The sequence below is a fragment of the Schistocerca nitens genome, chromosome 4 (genome assembly GCF_023898315.1).
Source record: "Schistocerca nitens isolate TAMUIC-IGC-003100 chromosome 4, iqSchNite1.1, whole genome shotgun sequence".
In the NCBI taxonomy this organism is placed as follows: domain Eukaryota; kingdom Metazoa; phylum Arthropoda; class Insecta; order Orthoptera; family Acrididae; genus Schistocerca; species Schistocerca nitens.
Window position 1 is genome coordinate 879,521,884 of NC_064617.1, and position 20,914 is coordinate 879,542,797.

Genomic DNA, 20,914 nt, shown 5'->3' on the forward strand with positions numbered 1-20,914 from the left:
AATGTCCTACTGCACACATATGTGCAGAATAATTGCATTTACATTAGTCAAGGTGCCACTGTAGCACATTTATGAATCTTAATAATAGATAAAAGTAAAATAAAACAATATCGGTCCTTAACTTGTGACACCTTATAACGTTTTTAGCATTTTGCGTTACTGATACCAAACAGGCAGAAAAAATGATCCACATCATCCTAGTGATACCTTGTAAACCACAAATGAAAGAGTTGAGGTGAAAAATGTAGGAAAAGACAGATTGCTACTTACCATAAAAATGACACATTTACGTTGCAGACAGGTACGTTTAAAAGACAAGCTTTCGGCCACAGCCTTCACCAAAAAGAGAGAAACACACACTATTTACTCAAACAAGCAAGCACACCTCAAGCACACATGATGATCAACTCCGGCAGCTTGAGCCAGAATGCAAATATCACATGGGATGGAAGCAGCAATCTGGAGGTGGTGGGGAAGGGGAAGGGATAGCAATATGTGGGTGGGTGTTTGGGGGATGGGGGGGGGGGGGGGCATAGGGAGGTTGTGGGGCATAGGGAGGTGAGGAAAATGGAGCAAAAAGGAGAGAAGCAGGGAAAGATGGGCAGTTGCATTGGCAGAGAGTGGGAGACGAGATTCGGAAGGATGTGATAGTACAGAGGGGGAATGGAAACTGTTGGGTGGAGGGTGGGGGGTGGGGGGGGACACATTACCTTAGGGTGAGGCCAGGATAATTACATGAGCAGAGACTTTGCTGTAAGGATAACTCCCATCTGGGCAGTTCAGAAAAGCTGGTGGTGGAGGGGAGGATCAAGATGGCTTGGGTAGTGAAGCAGCCATTGAAATCAAGCATGTTATGTTCAGCTGCATGTTGTGCCACAGGGTGGTCTCTCTGCTCTTGGCCACATTTTGGCAGTGGCTTTTCACCCTGGTGGACAACTTTTTGTTGGTCATACAAAAATAAAAGCTGTGCAATGATTGCAGCAGACCCAGTAAATGACATGGATGCCTTCACAGCTGGCTCAACCGCTTACGAGATAGATTTATCCTATGACAGGGTGGGAATAGGAAGTGCTGGGTGGGTGGATTGGGCAGGTCTTGCACCTTGGTTTTCCTCATGGATATGATCCCAGAGGCAAGCAATTGGGACTGGGAGTGACATAGGGATGAACTAGGATGTTATGAAGGTTAGGTGGGTGACGGAACACAACTTTAAGAGGGTTGGAAGCATACTGGGTAGGATGTCCCTTGTTTCAGGGCATCATCATAGGTAATCGAAGCCCAGGCGAAGGATGTGGCTCAGTTGTTCCACTCCAGGGTGGCATTGGATGATGAAGGGGGCACTCCTTTGTGGCTGTTCTTGCATGGTGATGTGGATTATTGGTGTGTGAGGGGAAATGAGATGGGAGATCTGTTTGCGAACTATGTCTGCGGAATAGTGCCTGTACGCAAAGGCCTTCGTGAGACCCTCATCATACTGGGAAAGGGAGTTCTTGTCACTGCAAATATGCTGTCCGCAGCTGGCCAGGCTGTATGGGAGGGATTTTTTGCTGTGAACGGGATGACTGCTGTCTAAGTGCAGGAACTGTTAGTGATTGGTTGGTTTATTGTGGACAGAAGTGTGGAGAGAGCTGTCAGAAAGGTGGTCAACGTCTAGGAAGGTGGCACGCTGGAGGAAGATCAGGTGAAGCAGAAGGGAGAGAATATGTTGAGGTTATGAAGGAAGGAAGATAGGGTGTCTTGGCCCTGAGTCCAGATGATGAAGGTATCATCATCAAACCTAAACCTGTTCAAGGGTTTGGCATTTAGAGAGGCTAGGAAGCTCTTCTCTAGATGGGCACGAACAGGTTGGCATAGGATGGTGCCATGTAGGTGCCCAGATTTGTTTATTGTTGATGTTGTCTTTATGGTAAGCAGCGATCTATCTTTTCCTATAGTGTATATTCCTACTTGAAGTTCCCTTGTTTGAGTTTCTTAGGTGAATTCTACATGAAATGATAGTTTATAGGCAAAACAAGCCAGTTTGTAACAAATATCACAAAAGTTCGATCTAGGTCCTTAACAAAAGGTTTTCTTCTCTCCTGAAAAGTTGGGGTTTTGTATTTAAGAGGTATCACATGTTAAGGAGCAATATGTTAATGTAAACTCCTACCATACCTTTTTCTGAAATTCAGCATCCACTTTCCTTCGTTCTCTCTCAAGTTCCGCTTCAACTTCAGCAATAACAATGGCCTTGTCAACAGCACCGCCAGTTTTTTCAAGAGCGATCTGCAGCCGCTGATCATATAGTGTCTGGATTGGATAAATGTATGTTCAGTTACAGTGGAGATGTAGGGGAAATGGAAAGCAGTAAAGTATTACACAAAACCATTTTCTTTACCTCTAACTTCTGCAGTTCCTTTTGGTAATAGAGTACAGTGCGAAATGTGTGAAGAATAAATAGATCTAAATCACCTTCTGCAATCTTGAGTTTTCTATCTGTGATCTTAAAAGAAGGAATAAGTACTTCCAGTTCTTCCTGCAAGTGTGATGACATTTGTTAATAAAAATATAACAATTCTTGACACTTCATTTCAAAAGAACATTTACAATCTTCTTACTTACAGCAAAATGTCTTCGTGCTTCTTCCACCTTCCTCCAATATTTGTCTGTAACATCTGCTCTCTGGCGTTCCACTTCCAGTCCCTTTGCAGCAATAGCAAGTTCTTCTTGCAAACGCATAATATTCTGTTTAATAGTTTCCTTTTGTGCTTCTGATATATCAGCTTTACTATCCTCGACAAACAATCTCAGCTTCTCAATACTCTCACTGAAATTAATTTTATGTTGTTTTTTTTTTTAATTATAATTTAATCTTGAAAATGCAGATAGGAGTGGCTCATAATCTCAGATATTTGTGCAACTGTCAAACCGCCATTATATTGCATCATTTCATTTCATTTATTTATTCATTCAGCAATCTTGTTGTGTTATTACACATAGATGTAGGATAAGTTACATTTAACATGCTTTGATACATAAATATACTTATTTTGTAGGTATTCAGTTACATGCGTAAGTATACACATTCTTAAGATATACGTTTATATAAATTATATGCTGTACATAGCAAATCATAACTTTTTTGGTATGTTACATACAGTCATCAGATAATGATTACGCAAGATTTAGGAACAAATTGTTTTGAGACAAAGAAGAAAATGTGTATAAATTAGTACATATCTTTAAAACACCATTTTGCATATACTGTGAATTTTATCAGAAGCTAGAGCCACTTCATATGCCTGATTTGTAGTTATCCGTTGACTGAATACGTGGCATCGGTCAAAATTAACTCTCACGGGCACTCAAGAAAACATTTAATACCCTTAGTGGAACAGATGGAGTAAAGGTAACTACTTGCTGTATAGATGAGGCACTGAGTGGCTGGCAGCCACATGGACAAGACTGAAACTAAATATTTCAAAGTTTAAGTTTTCTAGACTATTAAGCTCCTTCTTAATGCTGGTGCTCTGTTACTATTATTTTTTTTCCAAATTTTCTTCTTAGTTTGACTTTCTCTGTTTTTTCAGAATGCACAGCAACTTTACCAATTATTTATGGTGGTGTTAGTTGGGGATTAAGGGACTAAATAGCATGTCCAGCGGTCCCTTGCTTATAGGGTAGTGTATCTGGAATTAATATCAGGCAGAAATCTGACTGATTTGTGGTAGCATGTACAAGTGGTAAAACTCAGGCACTGAGAGCATTACCGATGCTAGAGATGATAAACAATTGCAGGATATATAAACGTATAGAGACACAAACAGAATAATCAATTCCTTCTAGCTAGATGGCGAGGAGATCCATAACAGCAAAAGTGAAATGGCTAAAACAATAATTAACACCAGTGGGTTGGACAGTAGTAAAACAGACAGAAATTATCAGATCAGTATGTGGGTAGAAGCAGTCGAGAGTCCCACAGGAGTATGTCCGTCCTACAATTATCCACCTACAATATGCTATAGCTTACTTTTAAAGATTGAAATAGAACCAATAAAAACAGAATGAAAAAGGAAGACTATAGCCAGCATGCAGCAGAAGGCACTATGAACCTGACCATCCCACACCTGCCCTGAAAGCAGTTTAAAATGTTTGAGAATAAAAGCCACTTTCTCAGTGGAAATGAAAAACCAGTACAGCTGTCCATGTGCTGATGGTTAATATAAGAAGCAAAGAACTCAGAAGACGATACTTGATTCGGAGAGCCTGAAGGAAAGGGCATTCCTCAAGGATGTGAGCTACTGTTTGTAAAGCTCCGCAACCACAACACATACCGTATTTACTCGAATCTAAGCCGCACCTGAAAAATGAGACTCGAAATAAAGGAAAAAAAAAATTTCCCGAATCTAAGCCGCACCTGAATTTGCGACTCGAAATTCAAGGGGAGAGAAACGTTTTAGGCCGCATGTCCATATCGAAACAAAGCTGGTCCATTGTAATATGAGACACAATTTACGTCGAATGAATGACGATACAGCGACAGTAGTTTGGTTCGAGTCGTAAGCTTAGCAGTTAAGCTTTACCAGGTAGCAATTGCTATGCGTCAGGCGCTCCGTCCGTATTTATACGAGCACCCTTCCTTTTTCACGTGCTCCGTCTGGTTTTAATAGATTGCTTATTTTGCTTTGATCTGATAAGTGCCGTTTTCTTTGTTATAGGTGTTCACGTCACTCTAAGATGAAAATGCGTTACTGTACTGTGTCATGTATTGTTTGTCGCATTCTGGTAGTGCGTGTTTACGGCCTGTCACCGCTCGCGGCACGGCTTGCTTTTGTGCGTGCTACCGCCGCTTTTTTTTTTTTTAAAAAAAAAGAGGAATCGTCTCATTAGCGAAACAATGGCAAGAGACTGCTATTTGTTGTTACACTGCTGATTTCTTTGATAATGATCAACAAGAACCAAATAATAGACCGCGTATGATAGAACATGTTCTGAACGAGAGTTGGCGAAAATTTTTCTCCGTTTGAGAATCTGAGGCCGCTTCTTTAGTACATCAAATTCTGCACAGAAATTAGTCATCTTAGATTTAAAAATCTAGTCAGCTGGCGTGCTTCATTTCTGACTGTATCACTATTAGTGATAAGAATAATACGATTATAAACATGACACGATACGTATATTCTTCCGCGTTTGCTGTTGTCTCACTCTAGTTTTGTAGTTTATTAGGCAGACAGGATTTAAATGAGATAGCAGCAAACGCGAAAGAATACATGGCAAAATGTTTATATTCGTATTATTCTTATGGTGAAGAGAATACTGCATGTTATTCACATTTCATCAGGTTCCTATTAGCAACCATCTCTTCTCACAGGTAGGAAAAAATTCAGAATGTAGAGTTTGCCAAATTGACACACATCCTAAACAGTCTTGCCAGTCGGATTTTCATAGTACATTGAAATTCTGCTACATTCGAAGATGAACAATACGGAATTTGTATTTACCTCGTTGGATAATGTATGAAAATGCAGTGGTCGAAACTCGGAGCGGAGAAAAAAAGCTCGTCTTCCACCTTTCTTCTTCTTCTTCTTCTTTTTTTTTTTTTTTTTTTTTTTTTTTTTTTTTTTTTTTTTTTTTTTTTTTTTTTTTACTGACGCAGAGGTTTTGGCGCCAGTATTTATCTTTGTGCCTATAAAGCATGCCTGTGTAGCGCTACATATATTCGACAGCAGAAGTTAGTTGTAGCGGCACCTATCAACATTTTTCAGAACTTTCGCTTGCTTTGCACTCGATTCTAAGCCGCTGGCGGTTTTTTGGATTACAAAAACCAGAAAAAAGTGCGGCTTAGATTCGAGTAAATACGGTAGGTAGCTCATTATGTAGGTAATATTATGGGTTATCTGGCACAACTAATGTGTAGGTGATGTAAGATGATGGACTGCTTCTGGGAGGAATGTGAGTAGGAACACAGTGCAACTGTATCTCCTCGATAGTGTGAATTCATTAGAAGAGGCAGTATCAGATGTTGATACCTATCTCAAAGTGAGTAGAAGCCTTTTATGCACCCACTAAATTGCACTCTGGAATTGTCCAAGATGTTGGGTAAGTAACTGCGGCTTTAATCAATTCTCTGGTATACTGACATGATTGGGACTCAGAGAAAGACAGCTGAGCAGGATGCACAAATAAGATCAGAAAGAATATTGTGAGTACCAGATACCACTAAGGCTCTATTAATGGCTATCAGATACCCAAGGAAAAAAATCGCACGTTCCTGTCCATGATTTTGAAGCCATCAGTGTAAATGAAACAAGTACTTCAATATTCCCGAAGAACTAAGAGAAAGAGATGTGGAAAGGTGATCACAGGATGACTTGAACTTTAGGTCCTTAAAATAAATCGGTGCTAATTTGTGTTCTGGGTACTAAACAAGGAGGGGTGTACAGGAACAAACAAGATGCCTACATCCTTAATGTAGGCGACAGTTCCAGCGGAGCGTCTCAAGACACATTCAAAATGGGAAACCCATTTTAGGTTTAATGTCACAGCATCGACATCCTATTATGAAACAAAGAATTTGATGACTTGGATGGATAGGTAATTTTTGTATGGTAATTATGTAAATGAGCAATAGTCACCCTTGTCAGAACTGAAACGGTAACATCCTGATCCGGCAACACGACAAATATGTACTGTGTGCAACAATTTCAAAGCTGAAGGCCCACTGAGCCATAAACCCGGCACTCGTACTCCAGTTTGGATGAGCCCAGTGTCTGGTAATTCCTGAGCACAATTAAGCTTTCGCATGCAGCTAGCCTCAACTTGATGGATAGGGGCACAACTATGTCATATTTTACCAAAGAGGAGTCTCAAAAATTGGGACTGTGCAACAATGCCAAATCATTGTGTGCCCACAGAGTTCTGGGTTGGGATAAATCGTGGTATGATGTAGAAATAGATTCAGCAGGGGAAACTGGAAACCATGGGAAAGGGTCCAAGTGGAGGCCCATCGGAGCTCTTAAGAGCCAACATTCAACAAACGCTACAGATTGGGAGCTTCACCAAATGCAGAAGTCACTTCGAGGGAGCCACGCGCACGTGCACGCGGTTTTTTTTTGTGTGTGTGTGTGTGTGTGTGTGTGTGTGTGTGTGTGTGTGTGTACACATCTATAGTTGACAAAGGCCTTATGGCCAAAAGCTTTATTTGTGACAGAGTTTTTGTTGTGCCTATCTGTGACTCAGCATCTACGCTATATGATGAGTAGCGACTTTCCTTTTCATAATATTGTCAAAAAATAAAAGAAGGTCTCCAGAGAGACTGTCCAGTCTCTAGTAAGTCTGCAGCCATTAACTAGAAACATAACTATGTTTGCAATTAAAATGTTTTCATGTTATTGTATTACAGTCATAATTTTACACAGCTGTCTGGATCTCACTCCAAGTAATCAAATTCACATGGCCACTGTCATCACCAGATGTTGTGGTGCCAACAACTAAGCAAAAAAATTTTTAAGCAATAAATTAGGTCTGAGAAAAATTTGTTGCGAACTGTGTGAGGTAATAAAAATTACAGCTGTAGAGGGAATAGTGCTCATCATGAGATACGCATTTTCTATAGAGAGAAGTGTCAGGTTTGGTAGATGAGCTATTTCTGAAGATTAAAAATATGTAGTGAGAATTGAAAACAAAGCAAATTCTTATGTCTAACTTGTAGGACTGCCATTTTAACTTACATGACTGTTGTTTTTGTTGACATCACAGCAATGAATGCAGAACACTTTAGCCAGACAGAGAATTGCATAATCATGCATAGCTGTATAGCTATGGCAAGGTGTGCTGTGTGTGCCATTACTTCGCTTGGTAACTACATAGTTTAATGTCAACATTCAACAAAAATTGTCAGTGACTAATGACAAACTCTTACATGAAAGAATATGGAAAAATAAGATGCTGAGGTTTTGTGCTGATATAAATGGTTCAAATGGCTCTGAGCACTATGGGACTTAACTTCTGAGGTCATCAGTCCCCTAGAACTTAGAACTACTTAAACCTAACTAACCTAAGAACATCACACACATCCATGCCCGAGGCAGGATTCGAACCTGCGACCGTAGCGGTCGCGCGGTTCCAGACTGTAGCGCCTAGAACCGCTCGGCCACTCCGGCCGGCTGTGTGCTGATATAATGGTGTGTGTGAATCAGAACATGGATATCCCACTGGCCACTACATATATTTGTAGCAAGCACCTCTTCAGCCTTCTGAGTCAAACCTATGCTACCTGATCATGAAATGCAAACATAGCTCAACCCAATTTCCCACTCAAAAGACTCATCAAGTGACTGATATATGGATTTTCTTAAATATTGTACATTCCACAAATTAAGCTATGACAATTTCTTGGTACTCACGTGGCTGTTTTGGCTCTTTCTTGTGATAATACCAATGCTGCTTCTCTCTTTTCTGCTTTTGACTTAAGTTGCGACCACACATTTGAGTCTATCCTCTCTATTGACTCTTCTACAATGTGTCCAATATCCTTGCCATGTTCTAAAAATAAGAAACAAAACATTTCCATTATTGGTGGTTATGCTCATTTCTTAAAAATTATTATGTCAAAAGTAATAATAATATAAGCCCCTATGGGTACAGATTTTCTTAGGAGGCTGTATAAACTACTATACAGTATTCAGGTGTGGTAAAGTAAGTGTGACTTTCCACATGTTGCTGGACATGGGGTTTCTTGCACTCTGTGTGAGTGTACATCAACTTAAAGCCCTATCGGATGAAGACGTGTGATGCCATATGCTATCACTGAACTTTCTACAGAAAAACCCATAACTTTTTATACAGTACATTAGAACATGTTTAAAATGTATGACATACAAATTTTCTATCCATTCAAATGTACATTTTTCAAGTTATTCAGTATTAGGGAAGGCAGACACACTGGTAGAATTAAAACAAGTCAGTATCACACACACCAAAATGTAACTGGGATTCACACGGAACTTAAAATGAGAATCTTTGGGAGATCAGCAACAATGTTCTATTGGAAATGCTGCAAAAACAATCCAGACACCTGAAATAATATCACAGAAAAAAGTAGTGAGAACTATTTTTGGTGCCAGACTAAGAGTATCATATCATAAGCTGTTTGTCCACTCTTCATTGTTTTACGAATCCTGTATACAATGAATTTGATGTTTTATTGTTTCACTGTTAGCACATGTTGTGCAGCTGTAACTTAATAATCATTGTCTGGTGCAGATCCCAGCAACCAGAGGGTAGGGCAGCATCACTGCAGCTTAAAAGTGCCAGCAAAGAAATGTGCGAGCTGCTCGGCTGTGGAATAAATGTTTTCTATACCTGCACGCAACTGAAACTGACAAGGCATGATTTATGTTCTGTGGGAAGAGAATCCATAAAATTAACAACAAAGGATGAGGAATACATAACACAGGGCTGTCTTTTATGTTAAACTAGTTATGAAGGAAGCATATTGCTGGGATAGAGTAGGTAGTGGTAAAGAGAAAGTGTAGGAAAAGGTTTGCCATAGGGGTAGTCGCATGGATAAGATGCATATAGCAAATAAAAGGCTGGAGTGGTAGCACAATGATCACAATATCATGAAATTTGAGACTTTTGCCTTTACAGCTGCTTCCTGCATATTTCTTTTTCGAGATATATGTTCCCAACAGATGGCACGAATTACTACGTACACAAATGTTCCAGCTTACCTTTACAAGCACAAGCAGCTTCTCTATATGCACTAATCGCTAATTTCACAGAATCCATCACATTCTGCTCCAACTCAGAAACATTCTGAGGTTGGGCTGGTGGTAACTTGTCACTAGCAGCTGCAGCAGTTGATTTTGCTTGTTCGGGAGCTGTATAAACAGAAAACAATAATTAGTATATCGAAGTCTGCTTTAGGGATAATATATGAACATACCAAGGTTCAAATATTAATAAAAATACCAAGTAATTCATTTTAGAAGCATAGCACACACTATGACAGATCTGCAGAACAACATGCAAAAGCGCTACAGCAGAATTACTTTAACGTTCCACGTTAGTAGTGCAACAATAGCTGAGCAAATTTAGCAAAAGATATCTTACCTGTTTCAGGTGGAGGAGGGGGACAGTCAGGAAGAAGTCTAACTTCAGCCTTTGCACTCTGAGGTTCAGTAGGAGCATTTGTAAAGGATGGCAGCACCTTTGCAGGAGCTAAATGGAATAGGTAAAAGAAAAGGGTGAGGTTGAAACACCAATAAATGAATTTTATTAGACAATCATTATTTTAAAACAGCCTAGCCCCACACACAAGCATAAAGTGTTAAAATTCTAATGGGGTCCACATCACCGCGAGTCACCTTACGATACATGGTGGAAAGTCCTCCTAGCACCCCTATCATTTTCCCACTTTCCAGTTCCACTTGCAAATGGCCTGCAGGAAGAACAACTGTTGATAAGCCTCAGCAAAAGCTCAATTTTTCAGATTTTATGCTCAAGGTCATTTTGTGAGATACTCATGGGAGAAAGGGATATGTCACTTAACCCTTTTTTGTAACATACAATCTCAGAATTTTGACAGTAAATCTCTCTGTGATGCACAATGCCTCTCTCACAGCATCTACCAATACAGTTGAATAAGCATACTCATGAAGGCCTTGTGCTTTAAAAAATGGCAATAAAATACACTTCTCTTTCACACATCTTCTGCATCTCCTCTACTAATTATTCCTGGTATGGATCTCAGGCTAATTAATAATATCAAAGAAAAGGCTGAGCAATGGTTCTGCATGCAACTGCAAATAGCAATTTCAATGGACTCTGCAAATAATCTCTGTCTGGCATCTGCCCTTTTTACAACTAGTTTTATGTGGCCATTCTGTTTTAAATCGGCTAGGATGCATAATCACAGATATATACCTGTTGTGACTGCATCCAGTGATGATCGCCAACCGAGTTAAGATGATAATGGGTACTTCTACTTATTTCTGTTTAATATGTGTAATCTGTTTGTTTCAATGTTCAACTCTAGGTTCCTACACCAAGAGTCAACAGTGAAACCCTTACATTAATTTGCTAATATTTTCTCATGACACAACTCCTCCATATACCAGAGTATTGTCTGAAAACAGCCTAATGAAACGAAGGCCTTATGTAGCAGGTTATTTATTTATATCGTGAACAGAAACTGTCCTAACATCCTTTTGGAATAAAACTGAAACTGTGAAAGTTTTGTTTTATTTCAACTGTAACCCCCCCCCCCTTTTCCCTCCCACATCTTCATACCATACCCCCACCCTTTATACATTGTTGTTAGTGTGACAGAGACAGCAAACATGTTAAAGCAGCAAAACAGTAAATGAAGGTAAGGCAACTGTTCAACAATAGCTGACTGATGTGTAGCACGTAGAAACAAGATGAAGTAAAATAGTACTGCTTTCGAGCTCTTGCTCTTTCTTGCCACGCTAAGTCTCACAACAGAGAAAGACTACGGCTAGTATAAACACTGTTATACTGTTTTCTGTTGCATGACAAACATCAGTCAGCTCTAGGTGAGTGGTTGCCTTTCCTTTATTTTATGTATTATTCTGTCACGGAATTCACATTGTTATTACAGCAGTTAAATGCTCAACAACACAACATGCAAAACAGGACTGTAAGAAACACAAAGCAGGACAAAATGTTGAAACATAACGCGTGAAGTAGTTCTGTTATTTGACACACATGTTAATTCAGTTCCCATTACCCACATTTTAATGCTCAAAGAGTAAGACAGGACCAAAAGGAAAGTTTTTACCTTCAGGAGGCTAAATGTTTCCTACTGTCAACATGCACACAAAACTACCCTAACTTTCAGAACTATTACTGCCTTCCCCTGCGAGGAGACAGGGATAAGTTGGGAAAGGTTAAGGTGGAGGGGCAGACCGCTTAGGTCCCAGGGACAAGTGATGCCCACTGTTATGAGGACTGTGGGGTCCTACTCATCCTGCGGTCAAAACGGCCTGCCACTACATAACAATTCTGCAAACTAGGATAGTTGTGTGTACTTTTGTGTGTGTTTCTCAGCAGTACTAAACATTTCTCCTCCAGAAGGGAAGTAATAAACCGTAACTCCGTCTTAATATTATAGAGTAGAATATAAATGATCGTTACAAAACAGCTTGTAAACCACATCTCATAAGGGGAAAAAATTTAGCAGTTTTTTCCACACAATCAACAGTTTTCATAATATTTATTTGTAAAAGATTAATTTCACTGGAATTAATTATCTGCAGTACTATGATTGAATAACACATATATTTACGTATTAACAAAGGTTGATGAATGTAGAGAGAAATGATTTACTTGGAAAATATTTGTAAGCACAAATTCTACTGTGACTGTGACATGAATTGAAAAACACACAAGTTCAAAACAAACTTATCTCTGGAACAATTTAGCTGATTTAAAAAATATTACTTGCATCACTGACAATGGACACCAGCCACTACTGCATAGTAATTATGCATCATTGAGAATGTGTGGAGCCTTCACCACAATCTAAGCCAGCTGCAAGCTGTTGCTGTGATTAGCTGCACAGTCAACGTGGTCGTAATGGGTTCGACACTGAGACTGAAGCAATGTGCTGACACTGAATTCCTAACAATGAAATTTACTGAAGAATGAAAGCCATTTGGAGTAATGGCAGTGTTAAAGTTATTACTATGCAGCTGTGGGCAAATGGACATAAAGCTGGCAGATATAGATCAATGGAGCAGTGTGACAAAAAACGGACCTCCTCTGTATCAGCAATTGATGAGTTTCACGAGAGTCTCCAAATTGATTCAGGAAAATCAGTGCAGTATTCGTTGCATAACTGATGTCGATTCTTATTTTCAGAATAGGACGCAACACACAATACTGGTTTACTCAACAATCAGAAGATTTGTGCTCAGTGGGTGCCAGAGATGCTCATGCCAAAAATAACATCCCACAGACCATCAATTTTTCACAAAGTTTAGTTACAATGTCATATTCATAACACTCTGACTTCAGATGAGACTTAATTCATCACAATGTACCCAAAACAAAATATCAGTACACAGAATACTGTCACATAGATTAACAACAACAACAATCCATAACACAGTCTTAAATTGTGTTTCTGTATGACAATGACACCATCCAGATCAGTTTAGTGTAACCAAGCACAATTATTGCCTCAACTTGCCATACAGAGATTGAGAAGGAAACTAAGGCCTCAGGAGAAGTCAATGGGAGAAAGAGTGTTTTGTTGCAACAAGACAATGCAAGGCCATATACTGCATGAACTGTCATAGCAGAGCTTAGGATGCTGAAACAAACAACTACACCCACCACATCTGCTATACAGTCCAGATTTTCTGCATACAATTTTGCATGTCTTCTAAAATAAAGAAAGGCATTCACATGCTTCAGCACTACAGCTCCAATGGAGATATGCAGATGATGGTGAGGACCTGACTGTGGAAACAAATGTGGTGGTGTTCTGTTATGGCATCACTAAACCTTTTTATCATTGGCAAAAGCATAACCAATTATCTGGTGATTATGTAGAAGAAACAGAGTTTTGCCATTTAAGAGGAAATCTTAAGGTAATTTTGTGTTTCATTTACAGAAATATTTCTATCCAATCACTTTGTTTTGTTTCATCACAGTTGTGGCACCCCCTGTGGTTTTTTTTTTTTTTTCCTTTCCCTTTTATTGCTTTAACACTGTGTGTGCTCTGTGGCTGCCAACAGAAATAAGCCACAAGTCTTCATTAACCCTCAAGTGGGCACGCACACACATAAAATGTGCCAGTCACAAAAAACATTGTCCACGGATGTTTTACAATTGCGAGTCCATACCTATTCCTTCATTACTGCTTCAACTAAAACAGTAATAAGAAGCAATGTCACTCGTACAAGTGAGCAGCAACAACACAAAATTATCAGTGAACTAGCTGAGAAAAAAATTTACAATCTGTTTTTTTTTTTTTTTTTTTTTTTTTTTTTTTTTTTTTTTTGTGGTTTTAGGGCGCACAACGTCAACGGTCATTAGCGCCCAGACTACTTTAGGAATGCACCGCGAGTCACAAGTTTAAAACAGCAACAAAACGGAGAACACGATGAAAGACATACTGACAGGCATAGGATTAAAAAAGAAAACAGCATAATCAAATGTCCTTTGAGAGGGTTGTCAAATTGATAAAATGAAGAACGCGAGCAGCTGCTCGTGGGTCATCCGCTAAAATGGCTTCTACAGTACATGGCAGGCCAATATCGAGACGTAGGGTGTTAAAATTCGGACACGACGTTAAAATGTGGCGGACCGTCAGCAATTGCCCACATGGGCAGAACGGCGCCGGCGCAGCCGTCAGCAGATGGCGATGGCTGAACCGGCAGTGGCCAATTCGCAACCGGGCCAAAACTACCTCCTCCCGCCGAGAAGGGCGTGAGGAGGACGTCCAAGCCACGGGTAGAGCTTTCAAGGCCCGAAGCTTGTTGTCTGAAAGTGCAGCCCAATCGGCATGCCACAGCGAGACAATGCGCCGACAAATCACCCTGCTACAATCTGACGAAGGGACACCATGAGAAGCTGTCCGAGGCTGGAGGACCGCAGCCTTGGCCGCGGCATCTGCAGCTTCGTTCCCAGGGATACCGACATGGCCAGGAATCCACGTAAAGCTAACCGGAGAACCGACGTCCACCAGCTGCTGAAGAGAGCGTTGGATCCGGTGCACGAAAGGGTGAACCGGGTACGGATCACCGAGGCTCTGGATAGCGCTCAGGGAATCGGAGCAGATGACATATGCAGAATGTCGGTGGCGGCAGATGTAAAGGACAGCCTGGTAGAGGGCAAAGAGCTCAGCTGTGAAGACCGAACAATGGCCATGGAGCCGATATTGGAAACTTTGTGCCCCGACAATAAAAGAACACCCGACCCCGTCATTGGTCTTAGAGCCATCTGTATAAATGAAGGTCGTATTAATGAACTTCGAACGAAGTTCGACAAAACGGGAGTGGTAGACTGAATCGGGGGTAACCTCCTTCGGGAGTGAGCAGAGGTCAAGGTGGACGCGAACCTGAGCCTGGAGCCAAGGTGGCGTGTGGCTCTCGCCCACTCGAAAGGTGGCAGGGAGTGAAAAATGAAGGTGTTGAAGGAGGCGACAAAAGCGAACTCCAGGGGGTAGCAGGGCGGAGACATACAACCCGTATTGACTGTTGAGAGAGTCATCAAAAAAGGAACGATAAGATGGGTGGTCAGGCATTGCCAGTAGCCGACAGGCATACCGACAAAGCAGTATATCGCGCCGGTAGGTGAGTGGCAACTCACCAGCGTCAGCATGAAGACTCTCGACGGGACTAGTATAAAACGCTCCGATCGCAAGTCGTAAACCCCGATGTTGTATGGAGTTGAGGCGGCGTAAGATGGATGGCCGTGCAGGGGAGTATACGAAGCTCCCATAATCCAGCTTGGAGCGGACGATCGACCGATATAGGCGAAGGAGGACGGTTCGATCCGCTCCCCACGACATACCACTGAGAACACGGAGGACATTGAGAGAACGGGTACAACGGGCAGCCAAATAAGACACATGTGGAGACCAACTAAGTTTCCTGTCAAATGTAAGACCTAAAAATTTTGTTGTCTCCACGAATGGGAGAGCAACGGGACCAAGTCGTAAAGACGGTGGGAGAAATTCTTTGTAGCGCCAGAAGTTAATACAGACCGTCTTCTCGGCAGAAAAACGGAAGCCATTGGCGACACTCCACGAGTAAAGACGGTCAAGAGAACGCTGAAGACAGCGCTCCAGGAAACACGTACGCTGCGCGCTGCAATAGATGGTAAAATCGTCCACGAAAAGGGAGCCTGATACATCAGCTGGGAGGCAATCCATTATTGGATTGATCGCGATGGCGAAGAGAGCGACGCTCAAAACTGAGCCCTGTGGTACCCCATTCTCCTGGCGAAAGGTGTCTGACAGGACAGAACCCACACGTACCCTGAACTGTCGATCCACTAAAAAGGAACGAATAAAAAGAGGGAGGCGACCGCGAAGACCCCATGTATGCATGGTGCGGAGAATGCCCGCCCTCCAACAGGTGTCGTAAGCCTTCTCCAAATCAAAGAACACAGCCGCGGTCGGGCGCTTCCGCAAGAAGTTATTCATAATGAAGGTCGACAAGGTAACCAGATGGTCAACAGCAGACCGGCGCCTACGAAATCCACATTGTACATTGGTAAGTAGGCGTCGAGACTCGAGCAGCCAAACCAATCGAGAGTTAACCATTCGCTCCATCACTTTACAGACACAGCTGGTAAGCGAGATGGGTCGATAACTGGAGGGCAAGTGCTTGTCCTTCCCCGGCTTAGGAATCGGGACAACAATAGACTCGCGCCAGCATGCGGGAACATGTCCCTCAATCCAGATGCGATTGTAAGTACGAAGAAGAAAACCTTTACCCGCAGGAGAAAGGTTCTTCAGCATCTGAATATGAATAGAATCAGGCCCTGGAGCGGAGGACCGTGATCGGCCAAGTGCGGTTTCGAGTTCCCGCATGGTGAATGGGGCATTATAACTTTCACGATTCGAGGAGCGGAAGTTAGGTGGCCTAGCCTCCTCTGCCTGTTTGCGGGGGAGGAAGGCAGGGTGGTAATGAGCGGAGCTCGAAACCTCTGCGAAAAAGCGGCCGAAGGCATTGGAGACAGCCTCAGGGGCCACAAGGACGTCATTCGCGACCGTCAAGCCAGAAACTGGTGAGTGGACCTTAGTGCCAGATAGCCGGCGCAGGCTACCCCAGACAACAGAAGAAGGAGTAAAACTGTTGAAGGTGCTTGTGAAAGCAGCCCAGCTGGCTTTCTTGCTTTCTTTAATAATACGACGACACTGTGCATGTAATCGTTTATAATTGACACAATTCGCCACTGTAGGGTGGCGTTTAAAGGCGCGTAAAGCACGTCGCCGAGCACGTAGAGCGTCTCTACATGCTGCGGTCCACCAGGGGACCGGTACGCGACGTGGAGAAGAAGTAGGGTGAGGGATGGAATATTCAGCAGCAGAGAGAATGACTTCCGTGAGGTGTGCGACCTGACTATCGCAGCTTGGGAATGTTTGATCCTGAAAGGTCGCCCTTGAAGAGAAGAGCCCCCAGTCTGCTTTGGAGATGTTCCAACTAGATGAGCACGGAGAGGGGGTATGCTGCAGGAGATGGATAACACACGGGAAGTGGTCGCTCGAATATGTATCAGAAAGAGCATACCACTCGAACCGGCGTGCAAGTTGGGGAGTACATATAGAGAGATCTAAATGGGAATAGGTGTGAGATGCATCCGAAAGAAAAGTAGGGGCGCCAGTATTGAGGCAGACGAGATTGAGCTGGTTGAAAAGGTCTGCTAACAGGGAGCCCCTCGGGCAGGATGCTGGAGAGCCCCAAAGGGGATGGTGGGCATTGAAGTCTCCAGTTAACAAAAATGGTGCAGGTAGCTGAGCAATAAGTTGCATCATGTCTGCCCTGGTAACGGCAGACGACGATGGAGTGTAAACGGTACAAATGGAAAATGTAAAAGTGGGGAGAGTAATACGGATGGCAACTGCCTGCAGGCCGGTGTGCAACGTGATGGGATCGTAGTAAATATCATCCCGGACCAGCAACATAACCCCTCCATGAGCTGGGATACCTACCACAGGGGGTAGGTCAAAACGCACGGAGGTGTAGTGTGCCAAGGCAATTTGATCGCATGGGCGTAGCTTCGTTTCCTGGAGGGCTACGACGAGCGGACGGTGCAAGCGAAGCAGCAACTTCAAGTCCTCTCGGTTGGAGCGAATGCTGCGAATATTCCAGTGAATAAGTGCCATCGTAAGAAAAAAGGAAGATGAAAGAAGGGGTCACCTCGAAGGCCGCTGAGGGCCTGGCTTCGAGCGAGCACTGCCGCCGCTATCAGTAGGCGGACAGTCATCGTCCATTGGGTCTATAGGTTCATCGGCCATCTTGGGAAGATGGCCGGGAGGGGGAGCTTCCTCCGCCGGTGAACGGCCAGATGTTCGGCTACCAGCGGTGCGGCCAGGCGAAAGGGATGACGGCCTGGGGCGGCAACCGCCGGGTGGCGCAGGAGAAGAAATGCGCCGTGGCGGAGAAGGAGAACTGTGCTTCCTATTAGCCTTCTTGGATGGTCATTTGGTGGAAGTACCGGACGAAGGCTGGGAGGTCGAGGTACGTAGGAAGTCTGCACGGGACGGTTCCTTCTTGAAGGCCCGTGCATCTGACTTCTGGGTCTTCGTCTTAGCAGAAGCTGATGAAGGGGCTGGTGTCTGTGGGGTGATGGGACGAAGAGGAGACGTCGACCGCGCGATCTTAGCACTGGCCGAACGGACGACCGTGGTGCTGAAGGTCAGATCGCAGGTCTGGGTTGCCACCTCCCTGGTAGTCCGAGGAGAGGCGAGGACAGTACTGTATTTCCCCGCTGGGAGCAGCGTGGGCTTCCTACTAGCCAATAGCTTGCGAGCAGCCGAGGTGGACACTTTCTCTTTGACCCGAATTTCCTGGATACAGCGTTCTTCCTTATAGACAGGACAGTCGCGGGAGGATGCAGCATGGTCTCCCTGACAGTTCACACAACGAGGAGACGGAGGTGGACAGTCACCCTCATGGGCATCCCTGCCACAAGTGACACATGTAGCCGCATTGGAACAAGACTGGCGAGTGTGATTGAAACGCTGACACTGGTAGCAGCGCGTAGGTGTCGGGACATAGGGGCGAACAGAAATAACCTCGTAGCCCGCTTTGATGCGCGATGGCAGCTGAACACTATCGAAGGTCAAAAAAAGTGTCCGGGTCGGTACAAGGTCATTGTTGACCTTTTTCATGACCCTATGGACAGCCGTCACGCCCTGCTCAGCGAGGAAAGATTGAATCTCCTCGTCAGTCAAACCGTCGAGGGATCTAGTGTAGACCACACCACGAGACGAATTCAAAGTTCGGTGAGCCTCCACCCGGACAGGGAATGTGTACAGGAGTGTGGCCCGAAGCAGTTTTTGTGCCTGAAAGGCGCTCTCAGTTTCGAGTAATAAGGTACCGTTACGCAACCTGGTACAGGATTTGACAGATCCGGCTATGGCATCGACGCCCTTCTGGATAACGAAAGGGTTGACAGAGGAAAAATCCTTTCCGTCCTCAGATCGAGAAACGACGAGGAACTGTGGGGCAGGCGGTAGTACTTTTGTCACTGGTAGCTGGTCACGTTTCCGTTTTTGGGCAGAAGTCGAGAGAGATGGAGTGAAATCCATTGCAGAGAAATCCCCCATGATTGCCAGCGTCTCCGATGGCGCGCTCCTTCCTTGTGGGGACCCTCTCAGAGGGCACTCCCGCCTTAGGTGAATGTTTACACCTCAGGTCACACCTCCCGAGAAACAGACGGAGGGACCAATCGGCATGGTCAGAAGGTATCAGCTCAGGCAATCACCCCTCCCCGGGCCTGGCCTTTACCAGGGGGTACGCGCGTGCCTTACATGTCCACCCAGGGCGGGGAATTACGCGTTACCCCGTCACCGGCTACGCGTGCGAACGTGTGGGTCGGCCTTCAGGCGCGCACAGGGAGGAAGGAAGAAGAGGAAAAAGGAGAGAGAGAGAGAGAGAGAGAGAGAGAGAGAGAGAGAGAGAGAGAGAGAGAGAGAGAGAGGACAGTGTCTCAAACGCCGAGGCGGAGACCAGAGAAGGCAAGGAGAAGAAGGCAATGAGAAGGCAATGAGAAGGCAAGGAGAAGAAGGCAATGAGAAGAAGGCAATGAGAAGGCAAGGAGATTATGCAGGGGAAAGAGTAAGGAAGACAGTGAGGTGGAGAAGAGCAAAGAAAGGAACCAACCAAAGAAAGGAAGAAACGAGAAGTGAAAAAGCAAAATGACCGCAAATAGAGGTCTTGGAACCGTCCGTCTCCGGACGCAGGCGCTAACTACCCCCTTGAGGGGGAGGGACTCCTTTTAGTCACCTCTTACGACAGGCAGGAATACCTCGGGCCTATTCTTACCCCGGACCCGCAGGGGGATTACAATCTGTGTGAGTAAATGATCCAGATTCCGAGCTATCAGCACTCTCCTACAATGAGGCAGTTATCTATGAGATAATTAGTAATCAAACAAACGGCTGGCAGGGATCCGATGCAACTGGGCTGTTTAATGCTTCGATGGGTCTTTACTGTAGGGGAACACCTGTATGCAGTGACAGAATGATATAATGAAAAGTTTATGCATTCACTCATGTTACGAAAACCAGCACGCCTGCTCAAGGGTTAATACCCCCATGTCATCATTGCCACATTTGATTTGACCTGAGCTGTACTTTGTGTATGTCCACTAAATGTATTTTAAGTTTTTTATACAGGGTTATTCAAAAAGAGGGAACAGATTTCAAACATTTATTGCTTCCAAACTATAAAATATTGAAACAATGTCAATGTTCCTGGTAAGAGAAAAGTTCAAATTTGTATGAATTCAATGTGAGCACCATAGGTTACACGACAAATATAAAATGGTGGATCATTTCCTGCTACATACAAAGCAGCTAGTCTCTCATTATAGAATTCACTGCTTCAACAATGCAATGTCTTAGACTTTCCTACATAGAGGGAATAAAAATGCAATCTTTCACGTAACCCCATGGATAAAAGTCACAAGGTGTGAGGTCTGAAGACCTGGGATGAAGTTCATTTTCTGCTTCTCCTCTTCCAATCCAAAGTCTTGGAACAGTGTGTCATTCAGAGGTCACCTCAGAACTGTTAATAGTGCTGCTTCCAATAGGGATAATATCATCAACATCATCATCATCATCATCACGATTACTATTATTATTACCTTCATCAGCAGGTATATTATTATGGTTTTGCATGTGAACTTTTACTGACTGTATCAATTACTTAAAATTCGAAACTTT

At 43.4% G+C, this 20,914-nt stretch overlaps 1 protein-coding gene across 2 annotated transcripts in view; it reads right to left on the minus strand.

The window, feature by feature from the left end:
* LOC126253392 (MICOS complex subunit Mic60) overlaps nucleotides 1-20,914 on the minus strand; it is a 61,336-nt gene that overhangs the window by 25,194 nt on the left and 15,228 nt on the right. Inside the window, exons 5-10 of one of the 2 annotated variants that reach the window (XM_049954691.1) lie at nucleotides 10,096-10,203; nucleotides 9,714-9,863; nucleotides 8,385-8,523; nucleotides 2,602-2,806; nucleotides 2,378-2,515; nucleotides 2,155-2,289 (exon numbers count right to left, since the gene is read on the minus strand). In XM_049954691.1, coding sequence (XP_049810648.1) covers nucleotides 2,155-2,289; nucleotides 2,378-2,515; nucleotides 2,602-2,806; nucleotides 8,385-8,523; nucleotides 9,714-9,863; nucleotides 10,096-10,203 — 875 coding nt within the window. The remainder of the gene's footprint in view (nucleotides 1-2,154; nucleotides 2,290-2,377; nucleotides 2,516-2,601; nucleotides 2,807-8,384; nucleotides 8,524-9,713; nucleotides 9,864-10,095; nucleotides 10,204-20,914) is intronic. The other variant, XM_049954692.1, reaches the window with a different exon arrangement.